We start from the raw sequence: 22,407 nt of genomic DNA, 5'->3' as shown, positions 1-22,407 counted from the left end.
CCTCCCCTGGGCTGCAGAGCATCGGCGCAAAGGCAGGCAGTCGGTCTCCTTGTTGCCCAGGCGACACTACTGCGTCAGCCAGGCCCAGGAGTAGCCAGACTGCCCTGCATCTGCCAGGCAGCAGCTGGGGGTGATGGCGGACCCAGGCCCCTGCATCCGAGGAGCTGTGGCGCCAGCGTCAGGGCCCATGTGGCCCCTTCCCTGACGATGGATGTGCCGCCGCCCCCCCCCCCCAGCGGCCCCTCCCAGGCCCACATCCACCCCTAGAACAGGGGCTAAGGGTCCTGGGATGTTCGGCCCCTTACCACCATGTGGAGAACAGGATGCAGGCTGGCCAGCCCCTCAGCTCCCTGTGCCAAACATCCAGCAGGACCATGCTCAAGGTCTCCAGCCTCAGAGTCACTGCCCCATGCCTCCCCACAGTGAGTGCCTTCCCTGCGCGCTGGGAGCAGACCCAGTGACCAGCCCATCTTAAAAGAGACTCTGGGCCGCAGGGGGCTCCGCCCCATGGGGAGGAGGGGCTGGACCCGGACCGGCTGGCTGACCCAGGCCTGCCCTTCTGCAGCGTTTGCTCTGGGCTGGAGGCTGAGAAAGCACAGCCATCCCTGAAGTGGGCTCACTCTGAAGGTCTGGGGGTGTCCAACGGAGGTGCCTCCGCTCACCTCACTCCGGGGGAAGGCCACATGGCGCCTGCCCTAGGCCAGCGGGTGGCCACCACTGCTCCCCACAGGGGATGTCTACGGGTCTAAGGACAGTTCTCAGTCTGTCCTTGCCCCACGCCACACACGTGGGGAAGAGGGAAAGGACTCCTGGCCCAAGAGCAGAGGGACCAGCCCCCTCAACATCCCAAACAGGAGAGGACCAGGCCCCTAGACCCACCTCAATACCCAGGCAGAGCACCACCTGGTGGGCTCCAATGCTCCCCATCACCGCGGGGACTCCCTGTCCTGGCCTCCTGGCAACCCCACAATCAATCACAACAGGGCTGGGCAGAGCCGCCCCAGTGCCCCGACACCCGCTCGCGCCCCACCAGCCCAGGCACCTGGAGTCCCTCCCTGCGTTCGTCTTGCCAGCGGCCTCTTCGCCTGACGAAGAGTCGTCCTCATCAGACTCCTCGGACTGCAGGTCCTCCACCATGGAACGCAGGGGTCCTGGGGAGGGCGACAGGGAGGAGGGAAAAGGAGTGGGTCAGGGCTCTGCCTGCGCCCAACAGCCCCTCTACCCCCGAGCCACGTGGTGCTTCTTGTCATCACAACCCCCAAAACTCACCCATGCAAACTCACCACAGAGGTCCCTCTGGCCAGGTGGGGCCTGCCGCCCACCTCCAAGCACTGCCCCCGCACTACCCCCCTTCTTAAAGGACACCTGGCTCCCCTGCTCCTACCTTCCTGGCCCTGCTCGCAGGCCTCCAGCCCCTGGCCTGAGACAGGAACACAGGGCCCCTCCATTGCAAAGGGAAGGAGCAGCCCTCCTCTGCTCCAAGTGCTGGGGTCAGAGTTCTGCCTGTAGCCAGGACGAACCAGCCCCGGCCAAGAAGGGCAAGGTGGCCCGAACCGTGGGCCACAGAACCCACCCCCGCCAACCTGTGCCCCTCCTTGGGCCTGCCCAGCCCCTTGGCAGCCCCCTCTGCTGCTCACGGCCCACCGTCCTCCCCTTTCTCCAGAGGCACTCAGTTCCAGTCCCCTACAGACGGCATCTTGGTTTATATTCTTGTTACCAAGGCAACAGAGGGACACAAAGCCCTCAATTACCTGGGTCACGTGATCCCTCACTGCAGGTTCCCCCTCCCTTCCTCACAGATAAGAACCCTTGGAGAGAGTGTGGGCTTGGAGCACCCCATCCCCCAGCCGCCCTCAGGACTGTGTGTCTTTCTTTCAGGCCAGACACTCCTGTCCCCAACATGCTCGCCTCCCCCAGCTCTCCCCAACCCCTGAAAAGGGATTCTAGGCCATGGAAGAAACTCTCAGTCCAATCCACTCAAAGAAGTGCTTCTGGTTTGAGGGTGGGCAGGGGTCGGTTAGGCTGGGGGCCCAGATGCCCTCTCAAACCGGCATCCAACAGGCTGGAAGTGTCCAGGCCCACACTGCACCAGAAGAAAGCCCTCCCTGCTCTGGGGCAGCCAAGTGGGCCTTGTGACCCCTTGCCACAAGCACCCCAGACGGCCTGGAGATTAAAAAGCAGTAATGGAGGCTGCCGGGGACCTGGGCTGGAGCCGCAGGAGCAGAGCACTTCCAGCCCATCCACAGAGAGCAGTGCTGGGCCGGGCTGGGGTGGGGCAGCCGAGAAAAGGGTGTTGTGCTGGCCAGATGGGCCTCTGTCCAAGAGGAGCGGAGAGGAGGGGTCTGGCCACGTTCAGGGCCCAAGTCAGACGGGGGGCCTTCTCCACAGACCCACAAAGCCCAGCTCAAAGCCCCTGTCATACAGACAGGGCAAAGCTGAGGGCTCCGGGGATGGACACCAAAGACCACCGGACGGAGCGGGACTTTGCACAACAGGGTGGCTGTCACGTGACCTGTGCCCAGTTCGCTTCTAAACACAAACCTTTGGACACGGATGTCGGAGGCCCAGTCTGGGCAGGCTCAGGCTTTTCTTTCAGGAAATTCCCCACTAACCCCTGACTTCCCCAGTAGCTCGCTAGCCTCCAGGGTGGGAGAGCCTTTCCACAAGAAACTCCCGGTACGCTTAAAACAAACCCTGTCCTTGCCTCTCTCCGTACGCACCTTGACTGTGGTTCTGGGACGGCTCAAAGTCAGAATCCGAACTGGAGTCAGAGCTGGAGCTGGAGTTGGATGGGCTGGACTGGGCGGACTTCACCCCACAACAGGGCAGCAGGGAGAGAGGACAACAATCATCTTTCAGTCCACAGAAAAAGGAGTGGACAACAAATGCCCTCTGGCAGCAGGGACCACCAGGCAGGACACCCCAGGTGCGCACCCAAGAGGTCACTGGAACGCCAGAACCCAGCACCGCAGGCCAAGGCAGTGCCCCTCAGACCCCGATCCCCAGTCCACCTCTGCCCCCACCCTCAGGGCACAGCTGGTTTGTGGTCAAATCGCCAACTGATGACCTTTTTTCCCTCCCAAGGGACTTGAATCTCTAGTCCACACCTCTGCCCGTTCAAGGAGCGGGCAGCGTGTCTGTTGCTGCTCTAGGCCTCTGGCCCCGGCCTTCCTGCCATGAGAGCAGTGTGGGCAGTGAGCAGCTGGAGGGTCTACACAGGAAAGGTGGGTACAGACACTTGGCTTCTCATTCTGCCTCAGTTTGTCCTGAGGCTGGGACAGCTGTGACAAAAAGCTGTCTCCTGCCAGCGGGTGCCCCTGAGGTGGTATCAGGTGTATGTGCACATGACAAGCACTACAGGACAGGGTGGACTCCCTGCCCCACCCTACTGTGCCCAGGGCGGGTCCCATCTCCCTCCCTGCCTACAGCCGGCCACCCTGACTCAGCCACCAGGGGGCAGTAAAAGCCCAAACTAGGACCCCAGGCCTTAATACAGGGGGTAAGATGCCTGGGGCGGCAGCTCCCACTTCAGAGGCCTGCACGGGGAAGAGGCCTCTAGCTTCACCGTCCAGAGCTGAGCCAGAACAGGGCGGCCTCTGCTCCCAGGCTTTGGCAGACACCAACAGGCTCTGGCAAAGGCACGTGCAGCAGAGTAAGCCAAGGGCCTGGGGCCGGGGAAGAATGGGCTCCGATGGGCAGAAGGACATGGGTGTCAGTTCAGAGAGCCTGCTGGCCCAGTGTACCCAGGCACTGTCCGAGCCCTGGCCTCGGGGACCGCTGGGGGAGCCAGGCTGCTCGAGCACCTGGGGAAGGCTGGATGGAAAGGCCAGGAGACAGGCAGAGGCACCCAGCAGCGTCTGCTCAGTCCCGGCACATGCCACATGAGAAGACCCCAGCACAGGGGCCCCTGATCCACTGGGGCTCGAGACAGCTGCTCCTGAGGGTCTACGGGCCGAGGGCAGCCCCGGCCACCAGAAAGAGGGCTAAGAAGACCCAGGTCTCCCCTCACTCAGTAGGCCCAGCAAAGGGTCAGGCTGCCTGCGGACAGAGCGCTGCTTTTCTCGGGTTTACTGCGGCCTAACCAGACCCGGTCCAGGCCCCTCCACGCACCCCTGCTGGCATCCCCTACTTGCTACCTTCACATGGCAAATGGTGCTCCCTGGGAAGCCTTGCCCAGGAAACTGGCCTAGACTGCCATCAACCACGTCCACGTGGGGGTCCACACAGACCAGCGTGACCCTCACCCCCAACTATGTGCCTGGTGGGGCCTGGAGCCACACTGCCACTGCTGCAGGCACATCCACATTCTTATTCTGGCTCAGGGGTCCTGGGTTCTGACCCTGACTTTCTCACCGACTGGTTAAAGCAGTCCCTGGTTTTGAAGCCTCAGTTTTCCCAACTGTAAACTGCCAGCCTCTGCTAAGTGCAGGTGTGAATCAGCTGCTGGCCCACAGAGGGCGGTGCCAATCATGCCCCCAGCCTCTGGGACAGAATTCGGACAGAAGCCCAGGCTCATCCTGCCCGGCGTCTGCATGAGGGCTCTCACTCGCTGGGGAGGCCGCCAGGCATGCAGGCTCAGGCCAGCAGACTCCGGAAGGCCTAGGGCAGGAGTACCAGCGCCGTCCTAGATGGCACAGGTCAGGCCAGGTGGGCTTCGCAGCTACACGTGTCCCCTTTCCTTCCACACAGATCCAAGGTGCACGGTGAGGGGAGGGAATCTGGAAATGGTCCCTGACGTGGGCCAGTGCTCAGGTCACATGAGGCAGCTCTCCTGGGCCCGTGACTGAAAAGGATCAACTGTCAGAAACCCCATGGGCCAAGGAGAAGCAGTGGGAGGAGCTGGGGGGCTCAGTCCAGGGACTCAGACGAGGAGCTGCCTAGCCCCTCCAAGGGCTGAGGGGGAGGAGGAGACCCCAGTTCCACACAGAGGGCAGAGGTTTCCGGCGGTGTGCCCCACTTGGCCTCCAGCGTGGCATGGCCTCAGGCAGCCAAGAGGGCAGGGGAGGCCCAGGTCTGGAAGGCTGTCTTGCCTCCTTCACCGCAGACGTCTGTGCCTTGCCGAGGTTCCAGGGTTAGGAAATGCGAGGCACCGTCCAGCAGCCCTAGAGAACCCAGGCACCCTGCTGGTGCCCGGGTCTGCCAGCTGCAGGGCTCAAGTGGCTGAGGCTCACCGTTCAGAAGTCTCTCTGTGCACAGGATGCACCCCCACATTCAGGAGAAAACCCTAGTCTTCCTCGAGTGATCCCAGAACAGCAGCGCGCAAGGCCACAGACACTGGACCCGCAGCCAGCCCACTCTGAGCAGCAGCGCCCAATGGCTGGTGCGCCGCCGCTCAGCTGGGGGGGCCGCAGGGAGGCCTCCACCTCTTCCCAATGCAGGTGCATCAGACCTGGGCGCAGAAACGCCTCAACTGGAAGCGCCTGAGGTGGATAGGAGGGAAGGGCACCTGCCCAGAGCTCCGGGTCTGAGCAGAGAGAGAAGGATGCCAGACAGGGCACTATCCAGCACTCAACGAACTTCCAGCAGCCAAGTGGGTGGCTGAGATGGCCCTGGACTAACTGTGGGTCTTCCAAATAAGAGAGACGTCCTGGGGTCCTGCCGTCTCCAGGTTCACAGCAGACAGCATTTCCTGGCTGCGAGAAACACTGAGTGTGTGGCGTTGCCAGCCCCGTGTATGTCTCTAAGCCAGTGAGGATGCACTGTTTACCCATGACCAAACTCTCACCCCCCAGCCACCTCCAACAAGGGTCCCCTGGAAGCCACACACTCAGAACATCAGTGCTATTGACCCAAACCACCTCTGGCTTCATCTCTGGGAACCACTTTCAAAGTCTCCGAGCTCTGAGCAGCAATGCTGGGAGCTTTTGCCTTGGAGAGTGAATGAGTTTGGGAACCATAAAAGGCCACTGAGAGCAGGGGTTTATGATACAGGTGAGGGGAATCAATCATTCACCCATCCATCCACCCACCCACCCATCCATCCATTTATCTAACCACCTATCCATCCACCCACCCACCCATCCATCCATCTGTCCAGGTCCCTGTTCTCCGACCACCAGAAGCCAAACACAGCACTCAAGAGATAACATGGCCATGCATGGCCCAGTGAGGTCTGGCTACCAGGCATCCTGCTGGTGCCTGAGTCAGTCAACAACCTGGCTACTGACTCCTCTGTAGCTCAAGCCAACCCTGATGGCAAACTTCAGAGCCATGTGGAAATGTTGCTGCAGGAGGGGCCTAGGGCCTCTGGCTCCCTGACATGGAGAGTGGGATGACAATGCACAGGGGCACCCTACTCGTGTAGGGAGGGGGTGCCCTGATGGAACCTGCGGTGGCCAGGGAAGGGGCTGACAGTGAGACACCATCGCCCACTCCAACCCCCATGCGGCCAGTGAGACCCTGGCCCATGCAGGGCACTGCCCAAGGAAGAGAGCTCTGAACCCAGGGCCCTAACTATCATGCTCTACCCCAAGCACCGTCCCCAGAGTTCTCATGAGGCAGCTTCGTCACACCTGACAGAATGGGAAACTGAGGCTGAGCAAGCAGCAGAGGCTTGTCCAAAGCCACGCAGAGCAGTTGGGAGCCCAGGGCCTGAAGAGGGAGGATGAGGGCGGGTGGGGGAGAGGGCAAGTGGGGGAGGCGCCACCTCACCTCGGTCTTGAAGGAGGCCTCGTCCTCTGAGTTGGACTCCTCTACCTCTGGGGGCTTTTTGATCTCCCTGGGCTCGCTCTCGGCCTTGACCTTCTCCCCCTTGGCGCTGCCCTTGTCCTTGGCCGGCTTTTTGTCTGAGAAGGAGGAAGACGAGGTGCGGGGTGAGGTGCTGGGGGCACTCCTGGATCCCTTGGAGCTGCTCTTCTTCTGCTTTTTGGCGCTGGGCTTGGGTGAGTCAGCGGCAGCTGGCCGCTTGCTGGAAGACTTGGGCGGGGGTGGTGGCGGGGGGCCACCCTTGGGGGACATGCTCTCCAGTTTGGTCTCCTTCAGGGCCATCTTGGGCTCCTTGAATGCGGCCTTGGGCGGAGGGGCCTTCTCCTCCTTGGGCGGCCGGCCCTCGCCCAGCTTCCGTGCGGCATCCTTGGCACTCCTGGCCTGCTCGCGCTCCGGCTCCTTGGAGGGGCCTCTGCTCTCCGAGTCCTTGCGCGGCCGCTCCCGGTGCTCCTTGGTCGTCTTGTGGGCCTTGCAGGCCTTGCTGCTCTCCCTGCTGGCGTCCTGAAATGCCGGGGTGGGAGGGGGACACGGTCAAATGGCATCTCGCGGCGACCCTGCTCCGCCTCCCCCGACCCCTACAAAGTATAATCCACCTGATTCAGACTCAGCTAGAGAAAATCTTCCATAAAGCGAAAAAGTAAGGCAGCAGGTGAGAGTTTTAAATGGAGCTGTCCCTTTAAACTACTAGGAAGTGTCAGCAGGTCCCAGGCGACTGCAGGCTAAGATTCCCCTCTGAATTGAACTGACATTCCCTGAGGGATTCAAGAAGAGCACACGGTGAGTCAGATATGAGACAGGCAAGCCACGTCTACCCACTCCCACTCCAACGCCTCGCAGTTTCCCGCGGGGCCCGGGGAATGGGGGGCTGCCATGGCACTGGGGACTGGGAGTGCTGGCAGGCAGGCCCCCTCTTCTATCCCCACCAAAGCCTGGTGCCTCGCCAGGTGGCCCCCACCCAGCCTGGATGGCCTGGCTCTGGCCAGGCCCCAACACACACCAGGACACTGCAGTTCTTTGATATCCACAGTCAGCATTTATTGAGCGCCTGCTGGAGTCCCAGGCACTGCATAGGACAAATGGCTCCTAGACATCTTGAAACTGAAGCTGCCTGGGCAGCTGTTCTAAAACGTGCACAATTCCAGGATCTCTGTCTCGGAAATTCAGAGGGTTGAGGAACCCGGACTCTGGTGCTGATGGTGAGCCAGGTCGTGGAGCTCCCACTGGGGACAGAGGCAGCAGGCAGCCCTGCTCCAGCTGCCAGGAAGGCCAGTCTGGGGGCTCCAACCCTGTGCACCTATGCTTCCTCTGAACAGAGAAAGAGCACCCACCTCACCAGGCGATGGTGCAAGGCTGGCACACAGCGAGCGCGCAATCGAGGCGGGTGGTGGCCACTCTCCCCCTGCCCCTACCTCATGGGCCTCATCTCCATCAACGACGCACCACTACCCCGCCGCACACCCAGGGCCACTGACAGTTGCCTGCTGCTGTCAGCTGCCAAGGACTCTGCCCCCAAATGTACCGGACGGCGCACGGCTGGGCCCAGAGGCTCCCCAGATTAAAGCTCACCAGGGAACCAACAGAAGCCAGACGCAGAGGTGGCCCATGAGGGGAGTGCTGGCCAGGGGCTCCCCTGAAGCAGCATCATTCTACCAGCTCAGCCCCAGTGCCAGTGGGGCGGGCGAGCCAGGAGAGCACCCAGCACGTGGGCCTCTGCTTCCTGCTCGCAGCTCCCAGAGGGTCCAGCAACAGACCCACCCGGTGAAGAGCCACAGGGAATGACAGCACAGCCAGCACCCTCCCTCTGCTCTGCTCAATCCCAGTCACCCTGCAAGTCCACAGCCCCACCAGCGCCAGGGTGCCAGGACAGCCCCACGTGGCTCTCACATCACCACGGCAGTGGGAAGGCTGCTTATGCCGCGAGCCCCCAGCAACCCTTCCCAGAGGGGCACAGCCCGGGGGCGGGCGTGTGGAATGGGGCCAGCCTCTGGGGGCTCCATTCCCCAGAAAGCTGCTCTCCCAAGGAGGTAGGCCAAAAGCAGAGACCCCCCCACCCCAGGCAATTCTGGCCTCTTCTCACAGGGCCCACGGGCCTCCTAGGCCTCAAAAGCTGACCCCAGTCCCAAGAGATGGAGCGGGAGCACCCCGAGGGGCACGTCCGCCCACAGCCCCCATCGCAGCTCCCACTGGGCCCCCAGCCCCGGTCACCGAGCTGCCGCCGCTGCCCAGGGCCTGCCCAAAGCAGGAGCCTTGGAGCAGGGCTCTCTCAAGTCACATACTAAGTTTCAAGCACAATGTAGATGTTCAGTCACATTCTCGAAGCTGTCAATGACCCAAAATGGCTAAGAACCAGTGTTGGAAAAAGGTCCACCAGGCCACTGGCTCATGTAAGACAAGAATAAGCAGGGCTCTCTGAGGCTACAGGTGCATGAGTCCAGGGGCTGCAGGACAGCCACCTTCACACTGAGCCTCCAGGGGTCCCTCTTCTCCTAGGAGGTTCCAATTCCTGCCTGCCACACTACCCTCCGAGGGGGCTGTGGGGCGGGGACAGAACCACCAGGGATGGGTCCAACTCAGGCCAGAGCAGCCAGGCACTCCAGCAGCCCCTGGGCCCCGGGGATCACGTTGGGCGAGGCCCTGCCAGGACCCAGCCTTTCCCTCCCCGCCCTCCTGCCTGGAGCACTTGGCCCGGCCAGTCAGACTCCTCAGGTCTAGGCAGCGGAGAACCCATCAAAGGGAAGGAGCCAGTGCCCAAAGGAAGGCCCTCACCGGGAGGAAAGGGCTGATGACTCAGAGGGCAGGACGTAACAGCAGGCAGAGAAGGCTTGCTAGAGAGCTGTCGGCAGAGCAGGACCTGCCTGTGCCACCTGAGAAACCTGCGCAGGGCCCCTACGTCACAGCGCCCAGGGAGCTGCGGAAAGATGCTGGACGGGGAGGATGGAGACGGAGGACCCTGCCTGCAGGCCTCCCAAGCCTGGCAGACATGTCCACCAGCTTGGGGGCCCCCAGGGGTCTCAAAGACCTTCAGCAAGAGATGCCAGAGCAGCCACTGGAGTGTCCTCGCCACCAGGGAGGGCATCTCTTAAGTGGCGTGCAAGTGACGTGTGCAGAAGAGACAGCAATTCCCACTCTTCCTATTTTGCACGGAATGCCAAAAACCGTGGGTGGCCGATAGAGAAGCTGCCAAGATCGCTAGTAAGAATTTTTCTCCCGTTTAACTTTCACGAGACTCAGGGAAAGACATGCCCAGAAGGCCGGCATGGGGAAGACCCTGGAGCTGCACACTGTACTTGAAGACTCTGGCCTCACACGTCCAGAGGGCTGAAGTCAGAGAAGTTCTGAGGATTTCAGAGAGCTAGTGGCCTCGTGAAAAGTGCCAGAAAGATTCTGCCTGGGTGACGTGGCGCTCCTCCAAGGTGGCTGATGAGCATAAGGCTATCAGGCAGCCCAAGAGGTCAACCTGTCCCAGTGAGGGTGCCCTAGGCCCTTAACATCCAATAGCAGGTGAAACAAGAAAACTACAAAGATGAGAAGTGGATAAACTGGCAGGGTGGGTGGCAGACGACAGGGCAGCTGCCCTGGAAGCCAGATGGGGCTCGGCCTCCAGGACTCAGAGCAGTGTAGACGGCTGCAGGGAACAGGATGCAGGCTCATAAGCCTCTATGTCCCCTGCGACACCATCCCAAGGGCTCTGGAGGCCACTCTGGGACAGCTGAGAGGGAGGTCTCGGGGCGCAGAGTGCCGTCGGCCTGCCAAGGCTGAGACAAGACAGTGAGATGCTTCTTCTTGGGGTGAAACAGCTCGTTCACCCATGTCATTCCTCCTGGCCCTTCCCCCAAGTAAGCTCTCTCCTCCGAAAGCGGCTGCCAAAGAAGGAAGCCAAGCCTGGAGCAGAAGAGAGCACCGGGCTGTGACAAATGGGGCATCTTGGCTGTGGCAGAAATGCTCTGCCCACGGCCCCAACCATGCAAGCCCCTCGGACTGTATCTGAGTGGTCCTCGGGGCCTCTGTCTCAGTGGAGGGAGAATGGAGCAGGCTCTCTGCCTCAAGAGGAAGGGGATGAAGTGCCTGCAATGACCTGGTGGTCCGTGCAGCTCAGCAGGGCGAGCCTCCTGACTAAGCGGCGGCGGAGAACTGCCGGGCGGAGCACAGAGCTGTGCTCCAAGAGGAGGATAACGAGGGGGCCTGCAGGGGGTGCCCTGAGCCCAGGACCCTCCACTGGGCCCCCGAGCTCCCATGGGACTGGGCCTTCCGCCTCACTAACCTTGGAGCCGTGGGATGGTTTGGTCTTCTTGGGGTCAGAGAAGGCAGAGAGTGGAATTGTGGGTAACATGGGGTAGTCAGGGCTGGGCCTGGACACCGTTTCTGCTCCTTCGGGCATTACCATCACCTAGTGATAAAGAAGAGACAGATGTTATCAACGAGCAAGGAGGCAGGCTGGAAATCCGATCATCAAGAGGAAGTCCGCCTGCAGGAGCCTGGTCAGAGGCCAGCCTCGCTTCCTTCAGGGGGAGAGAGCAGAGGAGAGCTCGAGCGTCATGTTCTCAAAAGAATCCAAGGTGTTCCCTCCACGAGGGGCTGGGTGCTGAGTGCTGGAGCGAAGCAGGTCGCGGTGCAGAGCCAAGAGCAGCCAGGTCCCAGGATGGCTGGGCCGGCCGAGAAGATGCAGAGCGGGCCAAGAAGCATAAGGAGGAGCCGGGGCCAGGGCTGACCGCGCTTCACAGACCAGAAGCTCAGGCTGGTAAGGCGAGGGGCCAGCCAGACACCCAACCAGGCAGCTGAGTGGCAGAGTGAGCAACTTGTATGAGCTGCGCGCATGACTTCACTGGGTCACCTGTATCCTGGGGGACCAGCCCATGTCCACTCTCGGGCAGGTGAGGTGCACAAACAGGGAGCACGGCGCAGCAGCCAGCTGGAGAGAACTGCATGGGGTGGGCACGGGGGAGGGACTGGAGAAGGAAGGCCGGGGGTCCTGCCAGGAGGTGATCCCTGGGCCACCTGCAGGGTCCAAGCCAGGCCCCCGTGGTGCCCACTGACGGGGAGAAGGCTGGGCGCAAGCTCTTGAAATGCTGGCGCTGCGACCACTGCTAGTGAGCAGTACTAGCGGGCAGCCACTCAGGAGGGGCCTTCCAGCCCGGCGAGACAGAACAGAAGAATAAAGCGCACGGAAAAAAAGAAGAAAAGAAGAACGCATTTAGCTTGGTAGAACAGGCACCATTAATAACCCTGAGAACGCGGAACTCCCCAATGAACCAGAGCTTTCATCTGAGGAGGCTGAGGTCATTCCCAGCCACGGGGATGCCGGGCGGGAAGGAGGGCGGTGGAGCCCCTCACTCCCGGGGCCCCACGGCTCCAAGGCAGTGGAGGCCGAGGCCGTCTCATCAGAGCCGGTGTGACCACAACACTCTTAACCAGGCACACAACCTGCCAGGTGCCCGAGAACCATGCTGTCGGGGAACCACACACCCCACAGCCAGCAAGGAGGTGACTGAGAGCCCAGCCCAGGAGGCCCTGGTTCGTCCACCTGCAGACCTTCTCCTCCTTTCACAGCAAGTTCTCCTCTCTCCCTTCGAATGAACACCCTAAACTGACACTTTCAGGACAGTGCACGCCTTTGTCTCTCCTCCTCTCCATGACAGCCTTTGGAGTGTGTGGCCTCACCTCCACCTCCACCACCACCACCGGGCTTTGCGAGGACCCGACCCACTTGACAGAAATACAGATCCTCAGCCACTGAAGGAGCCTCTATTTCTGTGCAGTTCAATGGCTGACAGCACACAATGCTGAGGGGCCTGGCAACCACCTGCCCAGGGCCGGCCTCTGATCGCCGGGTACAGTGGGGAAGCGGCTCCGGTCACTGCTGAGCGTGTGTGGGCCTCATGTGAGGAGCAACAGAACTCTGGTGACCTTGGCGAAGGGGCTGCACAGAAAGCAATTCTCTAGACTTACAGCACGGCCTGCTCCTCTGGCTCCTCCAGCATTGACATCCAGGGGCCATCTGCCACCGGATGGCAAAGGCAGCCCCACTGGGACCGAGAGCCCCCGTCCCATAGCCGACCTGGGCAGCTCCTGAGACCACAGCGTGCGGCTCTGCCCTCGGCCCGGGGCTAGCCCTGAAGGCCCACAGCCCCAAAGGGTGAGAAAGTTCCCAACCAGTCAACCAGCTCTCTGGGCGCCCCCACACTGGGAGGAAAGCACCCAGCAGAGACCACTGCGCAGCAGCCGGACCGGCCCTTCCCAAACTGCAAGCTGCACCTGCCCTCCCAACTTCTCTCCCTCGCCTCCTCCTCCTTCCCCGCCCCTCCAGTTTTTATGTGTTTAGATGATGCACACTGAGCCTTCATCTCCTCAGAGCAAGGAAAACATCTTTACGTGGGGAATGGAGGGGTCAGTCCTTTGGTCCTGGAGCATGAGAGGCCTATGGAAAACTGTCTGGGTGTCTGTCTCCCGAAGAAAAGTGACTATGAAACCTTTGGGGGACATCCAGGAACACCTCTGGAAATACTCTGGAAAAGGTCTGGCAGCAAACTTAAAGCAGAGAAGCAGAGCTGGTGGGAGGAAGCGCTGAGCCCCGCGGCCCCGCCCCGCTTCCTCAGCTCTTCTGGAACCCCTGCACAAGTATCTACGTAAATTCCAGCACCTCCCTGTTCTGCTCCTGGACTCCATCAGCCATCACATGCTAGATTAGAATCACACACTAATCTTCTGAATGCAGCGAACTTAATCAAATGTTCTGCAATGAATAAATGATTGCTTTCATATTTTTTTTAAAAGTTTATAAAAGTCTCAACTGAATTAAATGAACAGGAAATGATTGCTCCCCAGAGCCAAAGAAATCCAACTCAAACTCCCTGTATGCACTGGGGAGGTGGACCTGGCCCCAACACACACACACATGCGCGCACACTTGCATGCGCGCACTCACTCTCACGCCCCTGGCCCAACTCCTCTGCCCCAGGCACCAGCTGGTACTGCGGCAAACGCTCAGACTCTGGGGTGTCTTGTTGCTCGGCCTGCACCTCCCTCGGCACAGTCCAGTCTGCGCCCCTGCTCCTCCATGACCAAGCATCCCATCCACACAAAGCACCCCACCACACCCCCCACGGGCCCCACCACGCGCTCCCAGCACTCTGCCCCCACACCAGGACTGCCAGCCACACAACTCGCAACGGAGACCTAAGCTCTGAGAGCCGACACTTTAATCTGGCTTGTGTCACATGACAAAACTGCAATGCAGCAGTGCGCATCATCAGGGAGCCCCACAGAGAGCCGCGGCTGCCTCCCCAGATGGCCGGCTGAGCACGGCCTCACCAGTCCGGTTAAAAACCGGCTCCAGCACCTCGCCACGCTGACAGACCAGCCTCTGGCCTCGTGCCCATTACTGCCCCAACCCCACCTTCATGGAGGAAGATGCTAATTAACCACAGCCAACAGGAAGCCGGGGATAACCAGAGACTAGTCAGTCATTCACAGCCGACCACACCCTAGCACAGACTCGGGACACCTGGGCCCCATCCAAAGCTGCCAGCTGCTGCCCATGCACCCTGCCCTCAGGGTCGTGGGCGCCCGACCACATTCTGGGGAGACGCGCCCCAGGGAGTCCAAGGCGCCACCAGCACCAAAGCTGCACAGCGCCAGGGCCATGTCGGAGCTGCCTGCCCACCCGCGCGCGGCGCACTCACCCCGCCGGCCATCAGGAGCTTGTACCGGAACTCGATGGTGGGGTTGTTGAAGGTGAGCTTCTCACAGCGCAGGTGGTTCACGGGCGGGTTGCCCTCCAGGTTCAGGAACAGGTCATAGGTGAAGCAAACCTTCCTCGGCTCCTCCTTAAACAAAGAAAACAAGGAAGTCGGTTCAGAGGGGCGGGCAGGAGGCTGCAGGGGCAGCCACGGGACAGGCGGACACGCGCCCCACGGCCGGCCCTGCCCCTCCCGGCTTTGCTTGGCCGCTGCTTCTCTCCCCTTGGACCCTCACCTGCTTCTCTGTGCCTGTCTCCTCATCCATCTGGTCACCCAAAGAAATGAACTTACTATTTGCAGAGAACCTGGCAAAGCAGGCTCCACAAGGGAAATGAAGGCCACTGAGAACCATGTTCTCAGACGTTAGTGAAGTGGCCCTGCCAACGATGTGTGCAGCCCCATGCAAACATTTCCCCAAATCCCCATCCCGCAATCCTCATGGTTCTCGGCCAACAGAAGGCACGCAGCTGCTTTCCGTGACAATGCTGAGAGCTGACCCCAGGGTCAGAAGCCTCAACCTCCAGAGAAATTTCTCCAAAGACATACAAGTGGCCAATAAGTACACAAAAAGATGCTTAACACCACTGGCCACTAGAGAAATACAAATCAAAACCACAAAATACTGCCTCACACCCACTAGGATGTCAACTATTTAAAAAAAGGAAAATAACAAGCATTAGCAAGGATGGGGAGAAACCAGAATCCTTGTGCACTGCCAGCAGGACTGTAAAACGGCAGCCCCTCTGGAAGACTGCATGAGAATTCCTCAAAATGTTACAGAGTAACTATGTGACCCGTATGTCTCCCCGGACACAGACCCAAGAGAAATGAAAATACACAGTCACGTAAAACCTTGCACACCTATGTCCACAGCAGGATTATTCACAACAGTCAGACAGTGGAAACAACCCAAGTGTCCTCCAACAGGTGAGTGGACACACATCCTGGTCCACTGTGGTCCATCCACGCAAGGGAGTGTTACCAGTCATAAAAAGGAGCGTCACTGACATACGTCACAACACGGATGACCTTCAAAGCACGATGCTCAGTGAGAGAAGCCAGCTACAAAAGCCACAGAGTGTGTGACTCCATTTACATGAAGCGTCCAGAGCAGGCACACCCACAGAGACAGAGCGGCTTCGTGGCTGGCAGGGGCTGGGAGGGGAATATGGAAACTGACTGCTAATGTGGACGAGGTTTGTTTCTGGAATGATGAGAATGTTCTGAACTAGAAAACTGAGACGACTGCACAACACTTTGAATGTGAACACACTAAAACCCACCAAAGCCGTGTGTTTTAAAGGGGTGAACTTTCTGATATGTGAGTTATACCCCAATTTTTAAAAATGCCATCCACAGGAGAGAAAAGGTTAGGAGACAAGAGCTAGTGGAGGTTTCCCAGCAGTTCAGAGGAAACAGGTCAGCCAGGGTGGGGAGGTGGGCAGGGCTGCTGAGCCCTTACGCTGGCATTTCCCAGGCTCCCTTCTCTTCCCCCTTCCTCCCACACCCTGAGGAAAGTGCGGGCAGCAGACGGGGCTGCTCCTGCCTTCCTCCTGCTACAGCAAAGCTGGGGCCCTGGCCAGCCACGTGCCCGCTTCTGAACAAAGGGGACAAGAGCGAGGTCCTGCAGCTGCACTTGGATGACTCTGGCCCCTCGTTCGGGGCACAAAGGTAGAAGGTGCGCCTGCCACGTGGAAGAGCTGCAGGCCCTGCCCTCCTCGGAGAAAACAAGTCAGCAGGCCTTCCGGAGCCACTGCCAGCTGGTGAGGCGACACTGGCCTGGCCCCTCCCCCAGTGGCCCCCGGCCTTAGGAAGAGGGGTTTCTACCCCAGTCCACCTACACTGGACTTGGAAGTCGGTCCCCTTGTCCGATTGTGGACTTGTGTCCTAGTCTGGGGTGATGAGATAGGTGAGGTCGGCCCAGGGAGAGCTTTCCTTCCCAAATCAAAAACAAAAGTGTGAGGAGAAAGTCTCAGTCTTCCTGCCTTACTGAGACGCAACGCCTGTTGGCCAGCATCAGCCCTGGGACAAGCGTTGGGGAAGCCCAACACCTTAGGAGGGCAGCTCTGGCTCCACGAGCCGCTGCCCCAAGGCCACAAGCCAGCTGCCTCCGACTTCCGGTGAAGGAAGAGAAGGCGACTCCCGTGGTAAGTCACACCCTAAGTGCAGCCAGCGCCCCGCCCCATGCCCGTCCACATGTGTGGAGGCACTCGTCACAGTGGGCGTGTGTCCCCTTGGAGGCAGGGGCTGTGGGTATCCTGTCCTGCGCTCCGGCAGGTGCTGGTCTAGGGAGGCGCTCCATATTTGCCAAGAGAATGAAATGGGAGGACTGAGAAGAGCCTGACCCAACAGCGGGGATGGGAGGGGGCCAGTAAGGCCCCCTGGAGGCTGTGACAGGCTTGGAGAACAGCGGCTAAGAGTCGCTGAAGCCAAGCCAGGAAGGGTGAGGGGTGGGGAGAAGTGGCACAGGCCACAGTGTCCTCTCCAGGTACCCCGAGAGTCTACGGGGCTGCAGCTGGAAGACGAGGGTGGACAGCAGTGGCGGCAGGGGACCCAGAGAGAAGAGCCTTGGCTGCCACTGGGAGGGGCGGCTGGGGCTCAGCAAGAGCAAGCCCAGATCTGAGTCCCAGGAAACGAACACCCTCTGGCTGGCAGCAAGTTCAGACTGGGAGCAGGGCTTGAAACCAACAGAGGGGGTGGAGGGATGGAGTACTTGCCCTGCTTCCCAGTAGGTAAGCACGCAGAAGATAAGAGGGGTGAACGGCACAAATGGATTCCGGCCAGTATGTGAAGAAGGAATGAGGTGATCCCGATACGTGACTCCTGACAGGTCGGTAATCGAGGCGCTGTCTGTTAACTCTGCCAGCATCATGAGCACAGACATCAAAGACCCATGTGCCACCTTCCCAGCAAGATCTCACCTCCGGATGCAAGTTCAAATGGTGAAGGAAGACACCAGTGGAGGACTGGGCTCCATACAGACATCACAGGGACAAAAGAGGCATCAAGCCAGAAGAAACCAAACAACATCTGTCCACGGGACACATGGCACAGCTTCTTCAACAGATAAATTGCAAAGAAAAGAGACTGCAGAAGGAAAATCTATAGATTCGAAGAGACTTAAGAGACAAACCCCTGAATCACAGTGTACGGGTCTAATCTAGACCCTGATTCAGACAGAAGATCCTTAAACACCTGCCTTGAGATCAAGGAACTATTAATTTGTAGGCGTGACACTAGAACTGTTATACTATTAAAAAGCAATTCTTATTTTTTTAAAGACACATTCTGAAACACTTGACACGTGAAACAATGTCTGGGATTTGCTCCAGCGTGACCCCCACGGAGGAGCAGTGTGTTTGAGACGGGCTAAGCATGGCTGGATGTGTCAATGGCGGGAACTGGGTGATGGCTACCAGGGGCTTGTTCCATCACCCCACCTACTCCTGCAGGTGCTTCAGACCTTCCCCATCACCTTCTGAGTGGACACAGGGTGGCGAGGCTGCAGGCTAGGAGGAGGTGCTCAGCTAAGGGCATGTGTCAGCGGGGGCCAGCTGGCAGGCAGCTGGACACCCAGTGACCCCCTCGTAGAGCACAGGGTTCAGCTGGGCCTGGGCCCCTCTCAGTGGACAGGGCCTGCCCTCCTGAGCCTCGTCCTCCTCGCCTGCAATGACATGGGGAAGGTGAGATAACACCACCACAGCGCTCAGCTTGGAGCCGTCAGGAAACGGGGACTGCTGTCTTCACCAGGAAGAGATCAAGGCGAGGCCTGAGGGCACGTGGAGACGCAGGATCGCAGCCACAGCACTCCCCGGGCAAGGACGGGGGCTCACAGGGACATTCCTCAGCTCCATTCACTGCCAAACTCGGGTGCCAGAGCTCAGAACCAGACCTTCCTCCTGTCTCCACCTTCTCTGGGTGACCCCTACCCACAGCCACAGCCTGGTGGTGCAGCCCCAAGTCAGGTCCAGCCACGCCCCCTGCCTGTTCCCCACCCCACCCCCGCCCCACTCCTCAGCCAGCCCCTCCTCATCTCCTCCAGACCCTTCGCCCCCCCGAGCCACACAGCTGCTTCAACCCATGGAGTTTAAACTGGCTCATGGCTCATCCCCAACCCACTCCTTTAAAACCTGCCAAAGGCTTCCCTCCAAGAGCCTTGTCTACCATTATCCCCCATCACAGCACTGGCCACCATCCGCAGGACAGATGTCTGTTTTCTGTCCACCCACTCCACTGACAAAGGGATGCCTTTTGTTCCTATGGGGCAGCACTGAGCTAACACCCATGTCTGCTGAATGCACCTACACACCTGTCTGTCCTGACATCAGAACAGAAACCTGATGGCTGCCTGCCATGTGTTCACAGCAGGACTGGGGCCGAGGAGGGGTCTCTACGCTCAGGAAGCCCTCAGGGCAGCAGCGCTAATGACATGACACTGACTGGACTCTACCAGAACTCTGGGGCATCACCGCCACCAGGCACTTTTCCAAGCACCTAATATGAGTGCTTCATGGCCGGAACCATGGGCGCTCTTACTGCCCACTGCCCCCATTTCACAGATGAAGAAACTGAAACAGAAGCAGGTAACATGCCCGGTGCCACGAGGCTGGCCAGCAGTGAGCCAGGACTCACTCCGGGCAGGTGGTGTTCTCTGGAACCCCTGGCTCTTGGAGCGGTTTCTCACACTCACAAAAACCAAACTGGGCAATGCACTGGCCCGGGCGCGCTGCGTGGTCTTCACGAAGAACTCGGTGGATTACATGTACTGACGCGGGACAGTCCACAGACATTTAGTTGAAATTTGTGTCTCTCTCTCTTCCTCTCCCTCCCTCTCTCACACACATACACACAGAAAAAAAATGTGGTTTCTGGAAGGTTACTTATAGTGGTTACTTCAAGGAAGTAGGCTGGAGCGAGGACCTCAATTCCCTGCAACATATATCACCTGTGTAGTCAGAAGTAAGAAAAAATGTTTTAACGTGTTAAGGAAAGCAGTGCAACGTGGGGTGAACACTGCAGGCTGTGGGGCCTGAGACCCCATGGACGCCGAAGCAGCTCTGCCGCCATCGTGCTGTGTGACCCCGGGCCTGTCACCCTGCCCCTCTGGGCCTCAGTGAGAGGAGGAAACGAAACCCCAGGGTGCTGCGTGCACAAGGAAGGTGGGAGAAAAGGCAGTGACTCTGGCGGGCGGCCGGGCCTCGTGGGAAGACCGGACACTGCCAAGCTGTTGCCAACAGCCAGAGGCAAGCCTCCAAGCTGCTCGCCAGGAAGGGGCCGTGCCTGGAGGCCAGAAGTGCAAGGGACACTTTGCTTCTGGACCTTTGAATTCTGAACACAGTGGTGCACTCCCACTGAGGGTACTCAGACAAAACCAGGTGGCAGCGGACTGACTCTGGAGTGCAGCCGGCTCCTGCACTTGCTGGGTGACACCGAGCAGGTCACGCTGCCAGGTCTTGCCTCAGCTTCCTCACCTGTGAAATGGAGTCACAGACCCACCACAGACGAGCGCTCGGAAACACTGGTCATCATTACACTTGGACACGGAAAAGCTCCAAGTCATGCTGCCCGTGGAGGGAGGAGAGCAAAACCGTGAGCAGGAGGGAGCCCGCTGCTCCACAGTAAAGCCCTACTTACATATGAATGTAAAACCCACAGGGAAATGGTCCGCAGACAGACAAGACACACCACCCTCACCCCTAGAAAGAGCAAAACACTAAGGGACAGAGGGATGGCAAGGGAAGAATTTCAGCTTTTTTTTACTCTGCATGTGTCACTATTATCTGAATTTTTGATACCCTGAATATATCCATGCATCGATAAACAATGAAAAATTAAACCAAGGTAGAAGAGCAAACACTACAATTTAAAGAGCTTCGAACGGAAACAAATATTTTTATGCTTAAAGTTAGCTTCTATTATCTGGAGCCCTAACTTAACGATCTGTCCCCAGTCTAACACCAAAAAGGGTTAGAGAGGAACCCACAACATGAACACACATGTAAACTGGCAATTTGACAAAGAAATTTGGGACAAAACAGACAAAAAAAAAGAAAAAACCAGGCTTCCTAGGATGAGCCTATGAGCACCTGGGGCTGAAGGGGAACCCTGAGTCACTCCGGGGGGCGATATGCCTCAGTTACACAAGCAGGGTCGGGCTGCGCCTCTTCTCTCCCACATTAGTTCTTTCGAGACTTCTCTCCCAGGCTCCACACCGCCCTATAGGAAATGCAGATGCATCTGGGGTCCCCCACAGAGGAAGAGAAAGATGCTACAGGGAAAGAAGACTACTGGGCGGCACAGATGGCCAGCATCCATGCGGCTTGTCACAACTCGCAGCCCCCGGCCTTCCCCGGGGTCCCCTCACACAATGCCCTCTCTGTTCCGGCTCCCCGGCAATCCAGCAGTGAGGCCGGCCCCCTTGCCGCCTCAACCAGCAATTGTCCCTGGCACAGAGCAGCAGCTCCACAGAGGGCTGCCCGCCTCCCGAACTCTGCAAAGCCCCAGGGAGCCCGTGAGCCCAGGGAGTGCGCAGGGCGGGCAGTCCCTCCACCAGCCCATAGGGTAAGGGCAAGGGGAGGAGATGTGCTGAACCCCAAGGGTCTGGGTTCTCTGCTTAACCACTCAGCACTGCTCTCCCCTGCCGAGTCATAATTTAAACTGAGGGCAAGTGGTGAAAGCCAGCTGGGCAGCCCAAGGCCACCTCCACTCAGGATCTGGAGGCCCCGGCACCCCCACAACATGTTGCCAGTCCTGCCACACTGCCTACGTCACTGTCTCCCCAACACACGGACATTTCCAAGAAGATGCCTCTGAGAGCGTCTGGCTTGGAAGCTGGCCTTACTTTAAAACAAAACAAAAAGCAAAAAAACCCTTTCTGAATAAAGTTACGCATACTTCCCAGTAAAATGTACAAGATGCCCTTTCTGTGACTTCAGCTAATGGCATTTGAGAAAAGTCATGGAAAGTTCGTGATGGTTAGGGCTCATTGTCCAATAATAGCTCACTGTGGGGAGCGGGGCTGGAGGGCAGGGAGGATGTCTACTATTAGCAGAAAACAACCAAAATAAGCTTTTTCTCATTTTCTGTTTCTGACAATCAGGCTGTCTCTTGAAGTCAGCACGCACCCTCGATGGGCTGCTCCTCCTCCTCTGAAGTGTGCTGTTACTGTCGGTGCATCTCACAGCGCAGGGGCAGGGACCACAGGAAGCCACAAGGTCAAGGGCAGCTTCGGGGGAGTTTCTGCACCCACACCCCAAATGGCCCCAGCTGAGGGGCCGGCATTCACTCCCCAGCAAGTGTCCGCAGGGCAAGGAGGGGGCTGCCACCCCGATGTGGACGTGGGAAATGATGGTGCAGGTTTCTTTGCACGCACACAACCTCTCGTCTCCATCCTACGATTAATCCTCTCCTGATCTCACCAATCACTCCAAGCCTGAGACTCAGGACTAGGGGGCCACCAGCTTCAACTTGAAAAGGAAAAAAGTGAGATAGGTCAGCTCCCCGGCACCTGCTCAAGCTGAAACCAAGCCACCAAGCCACACTCTCACACGGACACTTCAGGGCCCCCTGGCTCCTGGACACCAACCCTGCTTTCCCAGGGCACGGACAAGTCCTTCCTGTATGGCAGCCACTGAACTAGCCCCAGGAAAGGTGAGACCAGGTCTGCCTGGTGACGGGGTGCGCTACCACAGAACAATCTGGGACAGGCACGAGGCAGGCGCCTTGCCAGGATTCTGAAGCCAAGGCCACAAGATCTCATGGCCAAAGAGGCAGATGAGCCCAGAGGGGTCGGAGGGATCAACACTTCACTGAGGATCTCACAGCACACCCACTTGCTACACACAGGTCTGAGACGTCATTTTATAGAGCACGTGTGATCACACACAGCCCCATTGAACGTCTCCTCCTACCCGTGGCCTCCTTTCTGAACCCAGATGTCCCTGACCTGCAAGCCTCTGCCACTCAC

The 22,407-nt window shown here is 59.0% G+C and overlaps 1 protein-coding gene across 2 annotated transcripts in view; it reads right to left on the bottom strand.

Moving 5' to 3' along the window:
• The window catches only part of MLLT1 (MLLT1 super elongation complex subunit), a 56,912-nt gene that overhangs the window by 3,003 nt on the left and 31,502 nt on the right, over positions 1-22,407 (bottom strand). Inside the window, exons 4-8 of one of the 2 annotated variants that reach the window (XM_032465776.1) lie at positions 14,385-14,528; positions 10,967-11,092; positions 6,652-7,206; positions 2,721-2,808; positions 1,043-1,151 (exon numbers count right to left, since the gene is read on the bottom strand). In XM_032465776.1, coding sequence (XP_032321667.1) covers positions 1,043-1,151; positions 2,721-2,808; positions 6,652-7,206; positions 10,967-11,092; positions 14,385-14,528 — 1,022 coding nt within the window. The remainder of the gene's footprint in view (positions 1-1,042; positions 1,152-2,720; positions 2,809-6,651; positions 7,207-10,966; positions 11,093-14,384; positions 14,529-22,407) is intronic. The other variant, XM_032465777.1, reaches the window with a different exon arrangement.

This window comes from Camelus ferus, chromosome 22 (genome assembly GCF_009834535.1).
Source record: "Camelus ferus isolate YT-003-E chromosome 22, BCGSAC_Cfer_1.0, whole genome shotgun sequence".
NCBI lineage: Eukaryota > Metazoa > Chordata > Mammalia > Artiodactyla > Camelidae > Camelus > Camelus ferus.
The sequence above is the reverse complement of the archived record's forward strand: the minus strand, read 5'-3'. Positions and strand labels throughout refer to the sequence as shown.